We start from the raw sequence: 16,120 nt of genomic DNA, 5'->3' as shown, positions 1-16,120 counted from the left end.
GATGTGGGACACACAGGTCTGATGTGGGACACACAGGTCTGATGTGGTCACTGATAAAACAAGGCTTTAGAAAAATAAAATCTTAATACATCAGAGGTGAGTTCATAGAGTCGGAGCGTCGTTCAGCCAACCAGCTGCTGCTTAGATCTGAAAATAAATTAGATCAAAGGATTGCTTCATCATCCAAACAGCTGTCAGAACAATAAGCAGAAAATAAAAACTAACAAAAATAAATAAAATCAGAATTGGTGCACCTCTTGTGCCGATCAGAAGATAATCAGCGGTCAGTAGCTGCAGAATAAAAACAGGAAGCTGTCGAGTCATCCGAACCTCAGAACATTTTGGTCTCAGCTGAAGTTTAAAGTCATCGATCGTCTTCAAACACTTTGACTAACTCCTCACGTCATAAAATAACTCCTCCTCAAACCAGGTTCAAACTAACTCCTCAAGTCAGGTTCAAACTAACTCCCCCACAAGTCTAATTTAAACTAATTACTCATAAGGTCAGGTTTTAACTAAGTCGTTCTTAAGTCCCATTCAAATTAACTCCTCCTCAGGTCAGGTTCAAACTAACTCTTTAAGACAAATTCAAACAATCTCCTCAAGCCTGGTTGAAACTAACTCGTCAGGTTGAAACTAACTCCTCTTCAAGTCATAATCAAACCAAATCCTCCTCAGGTCAGGTTTAAACCAACTCCTTCTCGAGTCAGGTTTGGAGTTAAATAAACCAACTACTTCACAGGTCTGGTCCAGCTTGATCAAAATCCTTCTCAGGTTCACTTCAAGTCTAAAGTCCTTTCAGGTCTGGTTTAAGTTTTAGTTACATGTTCTCGGATTGGGTTTAGGTTCAAAATGTCTTCGAGTCAAGTTCAGGGTTAAACTAACTCCTTGGGCCCCGTTTAGGGTTCAGCTGGTCTCTGTCAGGTCCGACCAGATGTTCTGATCCGTGGTTTTGGTGCTCTGCTGATGTCTGGAAGAACGTTCATCATATAAAAACTTTCAGGAACCTTTGGGTCTATTTGCATATTTTCTGCTTCTTCAGTTTTTGTGCCGAGTCGACTCATCAGCGCTTCTTGCCGATTCGTCGGGACCTCCTGAGGCCACGCCTCCTGCGGTTCTGCGTAGACCTCCAGGACCGCAGGAAGTACCTGTTCGGGCTTATCCTGTGGCTCCGATTCTCCAGATCAAACTGTCTCTGCAGTTTGAGGGCAAGCGCTCGGTCCTGCTGGATCTGACAAAATGCCTCCTGGATTACAGGCTGGCTCCTCTTCAAGTCTGGGTCCAGACCAGGGTCCAGGTGTTTGGTCTTCTGGACCCTCTTCTTGCCCCTCCTGGAGGTAGACTGGTTGTGGATGCTGCCATCACACTCCTTCCTGGGACTCTGCCAATCTTTGAGCACTACTTTACTCGAGTCGTTGGCGTAAGGTGCGACTGAGTGTTTCCGGCAGAACAGCGCCGGCCCGCCGCAGGGCTCAGTGGTACCTCTTGCTGGCTCTCCATCAGAACATCCCCGCAGAATTGTGTTGCTACCGTAGTGAATGGCAGGGACTCGGATCTTTACGGACTGATTCTGGAAGTCCTCGGAGTCTCCGGCTGGAGAGTCGAACAGCAGTTTCCTCTTGTTCGACACCGTCACGCAGTCTCCGGCTCGGTGTTGACGGGTCGTTGTGGCGCCACTTCCTCCAGTGGGCCTGCTGTGGAGCTCAGAAACTGGACTCGTCAGCGTGGCCTTGGAGCTCACTTTGACGCTCTGCCGGTCCAGTTCGATCTGCCTCCACTTCTGCAGGACGGCCGGACTCGCCTCGTAGCTGGTGACCTTCTGCAGTCCGCGGGTCAGGTTCCGTGGAGTGGACTTTACAATGGTGGGTTCCATGAGACGACCGTCCGGCAGGCGTTTGGGTGGCGTGCACGGCGAGCAGACAATGGGCTTGAAGTGGTTGAGCTCCTCTGAGATGCTGTCGTTGCTCTCAGGGCTGATGGAGCGCTCGGTTCTGGACGGGGGGACGCCAAGAGGAGTGCAGGAGGTCAGAACCGCCCTCCAGGTGAGTCTCCGGTCCGGAGCCGTGATGGGAGCCGACACGGAGCGGCTGTTCTCCGACGACAGGAGGATTCCTGCTGCTGAGCTGTGGCTGATTCCCACCTGACAGAAACACAGAGTCGGATCAGAACCGCAGAAACATTTTCAAGTTCTGAGAGCTGCTCGTAGTCTGGGTCCGAGCAAACGAATCTACAAAACCGTCCTGGACTACGGATCTTTTTACATTTTCCTTCCTATGATCCAGACTTTAAAGAAACATTTTGTTTTAGGGCCAGAAGGCGGACGGGTCGTAAGAAGAACCTGAGAAATGTCATTTCCTGTGAACATGCAGCGTGAACTGCTGAACGATTTTAGCTGAAAGCTGCTGAAGAAGCTGAAAAGGTTTCAGCGCATATCACGCTCACAACATCCACAAACGGAGGACATTTCCAATTCCCCCTGGTCGCTCCACTACGGAGGACAATAACTAAGGACTGGACCAGGACTATTACTGGAGACCACAGTGTAGGACCAGAACCAGAGAGGAACCCTCAGGTCGTTCAGGTGTTTTTGTCTCGGACATACCCGCTCCATGGCGGCTGCTGGTTGGATCAGGACCTTCATCTTTCCTCCTTGATCCTCCATCGGGTCGGTGCAGCTCTGACTCCTCTGAGATCCACTGAGGAAGAAACACAAAGGTCAGAGGTCGGACCCAGAGGGTGCTGAATGTTTGACCCGGTCCGCTCACCTGCTGAAGGCCGAGTAGTTTTTGGTTTTCCTGATGAAGGCTGAGATGTTTTTGATCCTCCTGCTGATCGGCTCCTCGTTCTCCGAGTCGGACAGAACCCCCTGATAAAACCCAGCTGGTTTAAGGAAACGTCAGGAGAAAGTGCAGACATTTTATCAGCTGTGGTTCTGGCAGACTCACCGGTTCTTCAACACGACGGCCTGGCCCAGAATCGTCTCTACAGATCAGAGAGTTCCTCCTCCTGGCCTCATCTCTGTCATCAGAAACCAGAACCTGAAGCAAGAAGAACCAAAACAACAGGGGTTCATACTCAGGTCTGCATCAGAGCCAAACGAGTCCAATCACCTGCTCATAGAACCTCACAGAGTCCTGACCCACCTTGTGCTTCCCGGTCAGGTCTGAGAGAACGTCTGCAGACTTTGGGAGGAGAGCCGGACAGACGAAGAGTTCTGAGGAAACAACAGAAACCACATGAAGAACCCACATTTCTACTCTCCTGAACGTCCAGTTCTGAAGAACACTGGAGGATCAGCTGGCACCGACGCCATCTACGCTAACGAGACAACAGTTTACGGGGGTAAGCCGTTTCCGTTAATCCAAAACAACTTATTTTCATCTTGGACAAGCAGATCTCGCCTCGAGGACGTCCGGTGGACAACAGACATGGATTAAAGTTCTCCGTCATCTTTAAAAATGGAAGAGGAGAAAAAAAAAACGTGGGTTTTGTTGTGGTCTTGTTAACGCCACCCGATCTAATGATGATACAGGGATTAAAGTGATGCTGCGCCTGCGAGAGAACCAGAGCCACAGTTTGACCCAATCAGAGCAGGGCCGGGCACCGATCAGGGTTCCCTGGACTAGTTCCCAAGGAGGACACCCCGCTGCCCTAAATGAAGGTGATGACGGGTAATAAACTATTAAACATCTGAGTGTCTCTCACAGCGAGAGAGGCTGCGTCTGCTGCTTCAGTTCTTATAATTAAGCAATATTAATATTTATATTCCACCAGATTATAGCAAACATGCGTCTCCATTGATTTTTACCTTAAATTCACGAGCCAAGGTCTCCGTCCTCTCTGTTGTTTGAGTGAATTAAACTGAGCAGAGCTCTGCTTGGACTAACAGAACTTTCGGTTCTGGTCTGGTTAGAATGATCCCAGAGGTGGTGGTGTGCCGGTGGTCTGTGTTGACCCGGCTCGTTAAACACCGTCTTCTGTTCTCATGCACAAAGTTTATTAAAGTAAAAGCTCTCATGGACCCATCATCCCGCAGATGTTGCCTTCCACAGGTGCATTCAGTGACACACGTAGCTCCTCACAAGATGGCTGCCAAAACCCTCTCCAGCTCAGACTTCACAGCAGAACCATCAGTTTAAAGTTGGACTTTCCATGACTGAAGTGCTGTTTTCAGAACTTTAACAGTTTTTACACATTAACAATGAGGATATTACAGATGTTACTACAGAAGGCTCAGATTATCCGACTGCGACTCTTGGTGGACCGCAGACCTGTCGCTTGACGTTTGAACATGTTAAAACAACAACAAAACAATTTATCTTTCATAATCTCAGTGAACCGGTGCGCCTCGGACCGCCTCAGTAATTCTGTGTTCTGACAGGAAACAGTCTGGATGTCCCAGTCCAAAACCACCGACGACAAATAATAATTACAAACTGGTCCAGATCTGCCGTCTTCAGGTGAACTCCTGCAGAACATAGAGACGTTGGACCACAGCTAAAAGAAACGTGTCCATTTTTCTGCTTTTACTTCTACAGAACATTTAAATCAAATAATGCAAACGAACAAAACAAACCAGGAAAACAACAAATACAGTAAAACAAGACTAAAAACAGCACAACATCAAGACCTGGTGGACGCAGACTGGACTCTGGATCCTGACCGGAGACAAACTTCTACTTTAACCTCGGAAACAGAAGATTGTTGTTGTAATTATTAAATCCCAGATTATTTTAGTTGGGCTTCAGAGAAGAGACGGAACAACTCAGTGGTATCTAAAATCAAAGGAGTCTTTAAATCAGTACTCTCAGTTCTGATGGCGAGTTCCACCTGCAGAAGAACAAGTCTGGACAAGTTCTGGATGGTCCACCTGAACCATGGACGCGTCTCAAGATAGTCGTGGGTTAATCTGATCATGTTTTCATTGATTTATCTTTGATTAACCAGAGATTATCAGCTTCAATTCAATCGTTTTAATCCCATCACTGGCTGAAACTAGCTAAAATCAGCAGAAACTGACGGAAGCTAAAGTCAGCAGAAAACAGCTAAAATCTGCAGTTTTCAGACTCAGCTCCGGATACCTAATAAACTTAGTCTTAAATTTAAAAAGCTTTCTGTTTTTAGCGGTTCTTTGGTGAAACAATCACGCAGACGGAGCTAATTCAGCGACATGTGAGCTGGACTTCCCCGGGTAAAGACACCGACCTCTCTGACAGTCGCAGTCCCTCCTGCCCGCTCTGCTGCTGCCTCTCTCGGGGTCACTCCTTCTCCGGAGCCGCTCCTCGCTGCCCGGGACTCTCCGGGCCGGGCACAGGGAACAGGCCGCCGGGCTGCCGCCGGGTCGACGCTCCGCGCAGGCCGCGCACTTCTTCGCCCCGCTCTCCGGAGGGTTGGACCCGGACCGGTACCCGCCGGCTCCGGAGCCGAGCGCTAACCGGGACATGTCGGCGGCGGTGCCGGTCGAGCTGTGAAGATGTTCGGCGAACCTTGCGGTCGCCATCTTTCCTGGTGAGTCTTCTCTCTGCGCTCTCAAAACAAACCCCGCCCCTCGGCCCGAACAGCGCGAGCGCAAAGTGGACGCGCGTGCAGCCAGCCAACCGCGCAGCTGGGAAACAGCGGCGCGAGACTCCCGTGACAGAAGTCAAATTTCAAAATAAAACCAGAACAGAACAATAGCACAATAAAACATAAACATGGTTTAACATAAGCCAAAATAACACAAGAGGATAATGATAATTTCAATAGAAAAATCAAATGTTCTTGTTTTTAGTACCGTATTTTACACATAGAGACAAACGAGACAATAATAATAATAATAATATAATAATCATTTTATTTAAAAAGCGCCTTTCATGACACCCAAGGACACTTTACAGTAAGAACAAAGATCAACAGACAAACCATTCACTCTCTCACTTAGGGACAATTTAGAGTTACCAATCAGCCTAACATGCATGTTTTTGGTCTGTGGGAGGAAACCGTGGTACCCGGAGAAAACCCACGCATACACGAAAAGAACATGCAATTAGAATAGGAAAAAAGACTCACATCCATTATTCTTCTAAACATGCTGTAAACCCTTACTTCCACCATCAGAGGAATCCAGATTTCCACAGTAAGTATTTTGTTTCTGAAACTCCTGCTCAGGGATCACAACATAAAGAACTGAAAGTCCAGTCAGAAAGATCAAACACAGCATTATCTTTAATCTTACACACCCTTGTTGATTCTTAGCAGTAGCTCAACTCCAACCAGTAGTCATCCAGACAGAGAAATGCTTATTCTATATGATTTTTACACTCCTACATCCACATTTAGACAAGCAGCTGTCATCATGCCTGTCACTGTAATATACTGAGTTATTTCTACTACTGTACTTGTTTTTATTTACAACTACATCGGGTGTATGCCATAGTGTTGCACATGTTTGTGTTATTAGCTTTATTACAAGTTGTTGTACATACATTTTCTTTGTACCGTATAGAACCACAAACATCTATACGTTCTTATGTATAGCAGTGGTTACTCTGGTCCCTGAGGAACACCACTCTGCACGTTTTAGTTGTTTTCCTGCTCCAACACACCTGACGCATTGATTTAATTACTCCATGTTCTGCAGAAGCCTGTAAATCACCCATTTAATAAAATCAGGTGCGTCGGAGCAGAGAAGCCACTCAAATGTGCAGAGTGGTGTTCCTCAAGGACCAGGGTTGGGAACCCCTGATGTTATATAATGAAGTGAAAATGTTTTATTTTGAAAGGTTTGATAAGTTCCGGTTGTGGCTGCGCAAACCGGAAGCTGCGAAACCACATGGCTGAGGAGGATTCCCGGTGACCCACGGTCAGTCAGGTGAAATAAACAGAAGAAATGTGATTGAATCACAGAAACGCGATGGATTTAAACTGAAAACTTAACAAAAGAAGTCCGAGATATAAAACTGTTTCGTGTCAAACCGCGGCTCTGTGGATTCCAGGTGTTTCCAGTCGTTTTCCAGCCTCCACCTGTTTGTGTTTAATCACATCAATAAGCCGAACTCACTGTGAGGGCCTGTAGTTTGTCACGGAACCAAGTTGGTTCCGACCACCTTAACTGGATCTCTAGAGAACCAAAGCAAGCCTAAAACAGGGAGATTCTCGGGCACGTTCTGCAGCGTCTCTTTTCTTTGGGGCTTTCCCGTTATTAAAAAAACATTTGAGCAGTTTCCTCTAAAGCGTCACGTCTGAAGGACTCTGATGTTGGAATGTTTCTCTGACGTCAGATGAAGCAAAGGAAGGCCCTGGATATCTGGAAACATTCTTAAAAGGATCAGAATTATTTCTTTGTTAAATGTTTGTAGCAACTGTTAAGTTAAAATCTTTCAGTGTCCAGTTTTAATAAAAACAGAGCGTGTGATCCGATGAAACGTTTACACGTTTGTTCTGACTGGAATGCCTCTTCCGGTCCTGTTTCAGTTCTGGATGCGGGCTGGCAGGCCTCTGGTGGAGGTGGTCCGCCTGGGCCTGCTGTCCTATCAGGAGGGTCTTCGGCTGCAGCAGGTCTATTTAAACCGGCTCCAGTCCAGTCCGGCTCACGCCCTGCTGCTGTGCGAGCACCCACCTGTTTACACTACCGGGATCCGGCACAAACCGTACCCCGGTGCCCTGCTGGACCAGCTCCGGCTGCTGGGTGCCGACGTCCACCGCACCAACCGAGGAGGACTCATCACCTTCCATGGCCCAGGACAGCTGGTCTGCTACCCGGTTCTGAACCTGTGCAGCTTCAAAAAGGTGAGAAATGAGCAGAACGAGATCAGTGATGTGTTTGGACCCGTAACGTCGGTTCTGTTCTGGCAGAGTGTTCGTTGGTATGTCGGTCAACTGGAGAAGACCATCATCACCCTCTGCAGCAGGTTCGGTATCGAAGCAACCACGTCTCCTCACACTGGAGTTTGGGTCGGAGACAACAAGATCTGCGCCATCGGTAGGTCGGCCATGCTCTGGTTAACTGGCAACTCTTCTAGCTGCTGGTTCAAACTCAGCTTTTAGCTGCTGGTGTTTTTTCTTACCGTCCTTACAGTTTGTTGTGTTTTCAGGTATCCACTGCGGGCGCTACGTCACATCTCACGGTTTGGCTCTGAACTGTAACACGGACTTGTCCTGGTTCCGTCACATCGTACCGTGTGGCATCGAAGGGAAAGGCGTGACGTCGCTGAGCTGCGAGCTGCAGAGAGACGTCAGCGTGGAGGAAGCCATTCCTCACCTGCTGGATGCCTTCGCGGAGCATTTCACCTGTCGTCTGACTGACGGAGACACACCTGAGACCGATGAGGATGGCAGCGTGTCGTCGACATAAAGTGTTATTCTGAGAGGCTTGGTGCGACCCGAGTCCAAACGAGCTGTTTTTTTTTTTACCTAAATTGAGACTGATTAATAAATTATTTACATTTTTCTTACTAAAGTTTATTTACTTATGCCCTAATTTATTAAAAACAGGACTAATGAAAACAAATGAAACGTTTTTTTTTTCATTAAAAGTTCAGTTTAACAGAATTCTTTAAGAAATATCTCATGGTATTTTTTTTTTTTCAAACGAATTTCTTTTGAAATAAGTTTTTGTGCTGAAGTTTCTGAAAACGGTCCCGACTCGTTGAAGGTGATTCACGAACCAACAGAACCCGATTAAAGATGGAGAGGTGTTTGCTACTTTTAAAATGTGCTGCTCTTGTTTCTGTTTATCAGCTGTCCAACTCGGTATTTGGAGGGATTAACAGATTAAAAACACAATAAATACATATTTAACACAGATTACACTTTAACTTGTTGTCTGAGAGTCTATTTAGTTAGATCCAGTTTTGAAAGAAACCAGTCTGGCCCACATTCAAAACACCAGAACCCGTCCTGATTCATTCAGTGCTTCTTAACAATATGACTTGCTCGTCAGGGATCGGAACATCCCAGTTCGGAAAGCTTCCCCAGCTGAGGCAGTACACCGGAAGTGGATACTATTTTTTTGCGTTAATATTTTACAGATTATGGTTTAATTTTTTAATATATATTTTTATACTTGTAGGATTTTAAAAGTAACACTACTAAAGAGCGAAAAAAAAAAATTCACTTTTGACTAAAACAAAATTATACTTAACAACCGGAAGTGACTTGTTTCCGTTGCAGATGTTTTTGGTGTTCGTGAACTTTGTGAACTTTTCTCTGGATTATATGAAACTTTTCTCCGGGTTGTGGCAGCGTAATCCTCCCGGTTAGCTGTCTGTTTCTTGTGGTATGTCTACCCTGTATCCACACATAGACATAAATACGTCTGTGTAGTCGCATATGTCTATGCTCGTAGCTGCTAGCTTTAGCTAACTGTAGCTAACGTTAACCGGAAAAGGCGGGGTCACAGTTGACGCGCAGCCGCAGTGACGACCCGGCGCTAAGCGTCGGGCGAAGACTGGAGACTGAACGCCGAGCTTCCCCACACCTGTTCGCTCCTGTCTGATGGCCGAGCTTTAGCCTCGTTTGTCGGTTAGCATGGAGGATACCGGAGACTTGAACGCTGACATGAGATGTCAGAGCACCGGGGACCCGCAGTTGGACAAGGCGGTGCACCAGTGGTTAACGTGGGACCGGGTGAGTGCCTGTCGGCAGTAAAGTTCAGCCCCGAGGCAGCCGGGCTGCTGACCGCAGGAAGCTACCTGAGCGCCCGTTATCCCAGAGACTACCTGAAAACTCTAATCCAAGACAAGTTTCTGGGGACAAGAAATTATATTCTATCATACACTATTATATTCGGTTGTGACAAACTTTGACTAAAGCGTCACTCACCTGAGCAGGTAACAAACTCCGAGAAGGATGAAACATTTCTGTTCTGGAGGCCTGGACATGTTTCCTTTAGAATCCTAATCCCATTTTATTCCTTTAGTTTGACATCGAGCTGGAGGAAGATTTCACCTGAAAAGATGCTGAAAAACTCAAAACATAAATTTAACCTGATTTACTGAGCTGAACCTCACTTAGTGGATGAAAAAATATAAGTTTTTATTTATTATTTTTGGTTTGTGTGTGTGTGTTTTTCTGAACTGTATAAAACCGGATGGTCCTGCAAAGATCTGAGTCAGGGCCAGATGTTGGTTAGGTCTGCATATTAATAATCTGGGTTATCAGGTTTACAGCAGAGTGACTCAGCTGTTGGAGGCAGGAAATTTATATATATATATATATATATATGCAGAGGGAAATGAGGGATTTTAATCCCATCTTCAGCCTCAAACATCAGCAGGTCCAATCACTGACAAACATCTGGAACCAGACGTTTTATTAAACTAGAAACATCTAGAACCAGGCATTTTATTTACAGAGAAATAACTGCCGAGAAACATCTGGACCAAGGTTTAATGATCACCGGAAAAACATCTGTAACCAGGTCTTTTATTCACCAAGAAACATCTGGAACCGGGGTTAACAACTGCTGCGAAACCTCTAGAACCAGTATTACTAGTGGCTCATAAACCGCTGGATCCAGGATCAGTCATGTTGATCTAGACCACGGGTGTCCAAAGTGCAGCCCGAGGGCCATTTGCGGCCCCTGGAGTGGTTCTGTGCGGCCCACAACTGCAGTTGGTATGGTATCACTTTGGCCAGCAAGCTTAAGAGGTTGATGCAGACTTTCTGCAAATTCATTAGTAATCCTTTTTAAAAGTAATCCTTTTTTTATGTAATGTTTAGGTTTAACAGCAAAATGTATGAAAAACATTATTCTCAAAATGAGCAATATCAAGCTAAATACAAACGTTTGGCTATAATCTTTTTATTTTCACTTCATGGTACAAAGCACCAAAAACCTACTGATTTTACCAGAAAGCCGACTTTTGAATAATGATTCATAAAACTTGGCTAATTGCAGTTGATAAAGTAATTGAGATGGAAATTGGACATTTTTAAATGAATATAACTTGGTGTCATCTACGTACGAGCTCAAACATGAATCTGTTGCAGCGACTGACATCTGGATGATTTTTCAGAACTTCCATCAGCCTTTCGGCTCGTCCATGATCGACCCTCTTTTAAAAGGACACTTGCTCATATTACGCTTTTGTTGCTTAGTACAAACTAAACTTAATTTTCAAAACACAAGAAAACAACAAACATAGACCCAACAAACCAAATAAATTAAATCCTTTTTAATAAAAAACATAAGCTTAGTGTTAATGAGGCTTTTAGTGTTTAGATCTACAGCCATTTCTCCACCAAAATAAGAAAACTTTTGTCCTTTCTCCAAAATATTGTTCATGTTTCGAGTTAAATCCACGTTTTTGTGGCCCACGAGTCATTTCATCTTGATGGTTTTGGCCCACGTATGACAACATTTGGACACCCCTGATCTAGACGGTTTATTTGTGGGTCAAACAGGAACCAGGTCCATTTGAGGAAATGTTTTGTTCCTGAACTCTTCATAGTTTTTAAATGTTTAAAGAAAACCAGGTCCAGTTGGTTTAAGGAGAACCAGGCCTGGACTCTGGTGGCTTTAGAAGTGAATCTGCTTCAGACCAAGCTGGATCTTTGGTTTGGTTCTGGTCCAAAGAAGCAGGATCAGACCCTGTAGGTCGGCTCACTCTGACCTCGGTTCTTAATTTACTGAACCAGAACACGGGTGCCGATGCTTCTGCTGTAAACGGTCGTATATGAAAATGCTTCTCTGTGCTGCTGGTACCGCCTCGTTCAGAGCTGTGAGGTCTAAAGGTCGCGGCTGCTGTGACCTCTGCTATAAAGGTCAGCGCCCAGGAAAAGATTCAGCACATGTGGACTTCTATCTTTGTCTTCTGAGCTGAACGACTGAGAATAAATAAAATAACTCAGATGTCAGGGTTGTTACCAGAACTCCTTTTACTTTTTTTTAAAATGTGTTAAATAATGTTGGGCTCCTTGTTCTCAGCAGCATTGTTTTTCATTTGAATTTTAATAGAAATTATTTTATTCTGATGTTCTTGACTGATTAGAATCTGTGTAATCCCATAATCCAATCATTTTTTTTAAATTTTCCTCTGACGTATCGTGCCGGTGGCTGAATATAAATCAAACGCAGACTCTTGGTGGTTGGGGCTGCTGATCCTCACCAACTCTTCTTCCTACAGAAGATTCCTGGAAAAGAGACAAACTTTAGATCAAAACAAAAAGACACATTGTTCTGCTGCCTCAACTCCGTCCAGCGAGGCTCAGCTTTTTATCGTTCTCTTGTGGATTAAATGGACCGTACTTGGGTCTGGATTTGGGTTTAACACATGAAGGGTGTTCATAATTCTCATCCACAGACCCACATGGAGTTTCTTCTTGGGTCCAGAATAAATGGTCTTTTCTACATTGACTTGCAAAAACATGCCTGTGTGCCTGAAACCCTGCTGGTCCAGACCTGGTCCAGACCTGCTAGCATCAGTGACTGAGGGCAGTGCTACAAAGACCACTCTGATCAATTTAAACTTTTAGAACCAGAACCAGCGTAGAACCTCACCTCTTTGGTTTAAGAGAGGTGGAGAGGAACGACGCCCTTTTAAACTAGGATAAACTTCTACCAGAACCATAAGAGGCAGGTCCATTTACCTGGACCAGCTGAGGGTCGAGGATCGACAGAAGAATTGAGCCAGTGGTTGTTTCTGTGGAGAGAAAATCTGAGACTCTAAAGTGATGATTTTCTTTTTGTGTCCCGCAGAACCCGTGGACCAGGGCTCAGGTGGATTCTCTGGTGGCAGCAGGTCGTCTGGATGATCTATGGTCCAGATTCTGCAACAGAGTGAGCTTTGGTACTGCCGGACTCCGAGCGCCGATGGGAGCTGGATTCAACCGGATCAACGATCTTACCATCATCCAGTCCACGCAGGTGAGACCAGTTCATACACCAGAACCAGGTATGGGTTGACATGACGGGTATTTAGTAAAAATACTACGGTTTTGCTGTTTAAAATTTATAAACAATTCACAATTTATTTGCTTTTGTTTAAAAACAAAATTTTAAATACTCTACTACCTAAAAAAGGCCATTTAACTGAATATTTACGCTACGTGTAAAATAATATATTTGTAATTGTTTTAATGTTATATAAATAATGAGAAGGGTCAACACAAAAGAACACATTGACATCACTCTGTTTTAAAATCTGTCAACATTTTCCTGAACTCAAAATAAAATTTAAACCAATATGTGATCAGTTTTTTAAAAATGTATAACATTTTTATCATCCATCCATGATATTTCGCTTGTTCGGGTCATGAGGACAGCAGCTTGAGCAGAGAGGCTCAGGCGTCTTTCATCCAACTCCTCCTCTGGTTGAGGTCAGCAGCAGCCCACCTTCACTGAACACCGTGTTAGTAAAGAGCTGCTTTCTCCTCCTCAGCCACCTGATGGTTTGCCAGAATCTCCTCAGAGCCGACCGAGAGTCTTTATCCAAGTCTCGCTGAGCTTTTACCTCAGCGACAGCCAAGGCTGCGGACCGCTTGGCCCTCCAGTACTTCTCTGCTGCCTCCTGAGTCCCACCAGCCAACAAGGCCTGATAGGATCCTTTTTCAGCTTGACAGCCTCCCTAACCCGCGGTGTCCACCACCTAGTTTGTGGATAGCCACCGCAAGAAGCACCAACAACCTTTTGGACATGGCTCAAAGCAGCCACCCCAACAATTGAGGCGCGGAACATGGTCCACTCGGACTCAGTGTCCCCAGCCTCAGCTGGGATGCAGTTAAAGCTCTCCTGGAGGTTTGAGTTGCAGAATCTTCTGCCAGGTGTTCCCAGCAAACCCTCACGTTTGAGTCTACCAGGTCTGTCCGGCATCTTCTCCCGCCATCTGATCCAACTCACTACTGGGTGATGATCAGTTGACAGCTCAGCTTCACCTGAGTGTCCAAAACAAACGGCTGCAAATGAGATGACATGACTATGAAGTCAACCATCGATCTACGACCTAGAGCGTCCTGGTGCCAAGGGCACTTCTGTTGTGTTCAAACATGGTGTTTGTGATGACAAACTATATGACTAGCACAGAAGCCCAGTAACGGAACACCATTTGAGTTCAGATCAGAGGTGCCTCCCGATCACGCACCTCCATGTCACAGTCATTACCCATATAGGCATTCAAGTCCCCAACAGGTGCATCTAGCACCACTGCTAAGGACTTCAAGAAGGCCGGATACTCTGAACTGCTGTTTGGCACATAGGCACTAAAAATTACAAGAGCCCGTCTCCTCACCTAAAGGCACATGGAAGCTACCCTCATCTACCGAGGAAGACTCCAACACAGGTACCAAGTGGGGAGGCTGAGAGTAGACCCACACCAACTCGGCGCCTCTCACCATAGGCAACTCTGGAGTGGAATAAGGTCCAGCTCAAGGAAACTGGTTCCAGAGCCCATGCTGTGCGTCAAGGTGAACCCAACTACTGCATATCGTGCTGGAACCTCTCAACCTCACACACAAGCTCAGGCTCCTTCCCCGACAGAGAGCTTATGTTCCATGTCCCAAGAGCCAGCTTTGGTAAACCACGGTCAGAGTGCAAAGTGGGCACTCGGACCACTTTGCACCCAACTCGTATGACCCTTCCTTCAGGTGGTGGGCCCACAGGAAGGTAAACCCATGTTCATTACCCACTGAGCCCGACCAGACCCCATGGGTAGACCCGGTCACAGGGCACTCGCTGACGAGCCCGTCCCTTAGCCCTGGCTCCAGTGTGGGGCCCCAGTAACCCACTACTGGGCAAGGGACATCGAGCTCCTTGTTTGTTTGTTGTTTTTTGCAGAATTTTGCTAAACCATTAAAAATAATTTATTGTAAATAAACAATCCATGCCGCTCGTGTGGCTCATCCATCAATCGGCCAATTGTGTGTCATGTCCAATCTTACTTTGAAAAACCGTGAAAGTCGAACTATGAAGCAGCGAGGGACTACTGTAAAGGTAAATATTTTTGAAAAGTACAAAAATCACAAAAACCAAAGGTCACTTCTTCCATCTCCTGAATGAGCTGAACGTTTTGATATATGCATGTTTAAAATATCACAGAGTGCAGACAGTATTAATTACCAAGAAAATAATTAAAAAAATCACAAAGTTAGCTGGTTATTAGCCTCGTTAGCAAGCCTATGTATTTCACCTGCTAACATGCTAACTATTGTAGCTTTTTGGAAATGTTTGTTTCAATACAGTGTTGGCTTGAAAGGACAGAGTGTTCTCCGTTAGACAAGCCATGACTGACCGAGTTATCCACCAGATGAACTGAACAATCAACCCGATGACGTTGTTTTTAAGAGCAGAAAAGTTTAGGACAGTTTGTCCTCAGCTACCAAACAAAGTGTGACCAGACGGAGTGAGAAACAAAAACCTGCTCGTCTCTGGTTTCTTACTAAAATATATGGAAACCATCTGAGTGGTGTGACGGTAAAATGTGTTTTAAAACCTTTTCCCACCGTTGAACCGATGGCCGACCCATACCTAACCAGAACCATTCGGGGTGCGCCCAGGTGCTGGAGTCACATCTGCTCTGTCTCTGGTCTGTAGGGGCTGTACACGTACCTGTGCAGGTGCTTTGCTGACCTCGGCAGCAGAGGAGTGGTTGTTGGATTCGACACCAGAGGTCAGGAGGAGAGCGGCTGCAGCAGTCAGAGGTAAACCTCATCAGAACCAAAGATTCAAACAAAAGAACAAATTACATTTTTAAACTTTGTTATACTGTAATTTATTTTCTGTCGGCTTTGTGTGTTTATCAGCTGAAAACGGAGCTTTGGTTCCTGCAGGAGTTCCTCCTGTGTGAACTGGGCCACCTTCAGAACTTTGCTTTCTTCTAACACGATTCTTTCATCCAAACACAAAAAATAAACTAGAACCAAAACTTTATCAGTCAGAACCTGGTTCTGGTCAGATGGTGCCGTAAACAATAAAGCGTGAATTTTCCAAGATCCTGAACCGGTTAAAAAAAATAAAAATATATATATATATATATACATACATACACACACACACACACACATACATTTTGATGTTGACAGCACTGGGAGTTGAACCTGTGACTTTCCGATCACAAGCCCATCTTCAAACCTCTGCGCCACCACTCCCCCTATATATACAGTCGTCCCTCGTTTATCACAGGGGTTCACGTTCTCAGCCTCACAC

General features: G+C 45.5%; 3 protein-coding genes across 3 annotated transcripts in view; 2 read left to right on the top strand and 1 right to left on the bottom strand.

Moving 5' to 3' along the window:
* Positions 1 to 748: 748 nt before the first annotated feature.
* On the bottom strand, positions 749 to 5,537 carry rnf169 (ring finger protein 169). The gene is made up of 6 exons (XM_037677695.1): positions 5,206 to 5,537; positions 3,144 to 3,214; positions 2,946 to 3,038; positions 2,766 to 2,866; positions 2,603 to 2,696; positions 749 to 2,140 (listed from the first exon to the last, which is right to left on the bottom strand). Exons 1-6 carry the CDS (start codon positions 5,498 to 5,500, stop codon positions 1,064 to 1,066), a joined length of 1,731 nt encoding a protein of 576 aa, XP_037533623.1. The 5' UTR covers positions 5,501 to 5,537; the 3' UTR covers positions 749 to 1,063.
* Positions 5,538 to 6,803: 1,266 nt separating this feature from the next.
* On the top strand, positions 6,804 to 8,342 carry lipt2 (lipoyl(octanoyl) transferase 2). The gene is made up of 4 exons (XM_037677698.1): positions 6,804 to 6,850; positions 7,453 to 7,767; positions 7,834 to 7,960; positions 8,073 to 8,342. The coding sequence occupies exons 2-4, from the start codon at positions 7,459 to 7,461 to the stop codon at positions 8,330 to 8,332; spliced, it is 696 nt and encodes a 231-aa protein (XP_037533626.1). The 5' UTR covers positions 6,804 to 6,850; positions 7,453 to 7,458; the 3' UTR covers positions 8,333 to 8,342.
* Positions 8,343 to 9,507: 1,165 nt separating this feature from the next.
* The window catches only part of pgm2l1 (phosphoglucomutase 2-like 1), an 11,769-nt gene continuing 5,156 nt past the window's right edge, over positions 9,508 to 16,120 (top strand). The window contains exons 1-3 of the mRNA XM_037677673.1: positions 9,508 to 9,606; positions 12,680 to 12,847; positions 15,509 to 15,615. Coding sequence (XP_037533601.1) covers positions 9,508 to 9,606; positions 12,680 to 12,847; positions 15,509 to 15,615 — 374 coding nt within the window. The remainder of the gene's footprint in view (positions 9,607 to 12,679; positions 12,848 to 15,508; positions 15,616 to 16,120) is intronic.

The sequence above is a fragment of the Nematolebias whitei genome, chromosome 6 (genome assembly GCF_014905685.2).
Source record: "Nematolebias whitei isolate Nwh7 chromosome 6, NemWhi1, whole genome shotgun sequence".
NCBI lineage: Eukaryota > Metazoa > Chordata > Actinopteri > Cyprinodontiformes > Rivulidae > Nematolebias > Nematolebias whitei.
The sequence above is the reverse complement of the archived record's forward strand: the minus strand, read 5'-3'. Positions and strand labels throughout refer to the sequence as shown.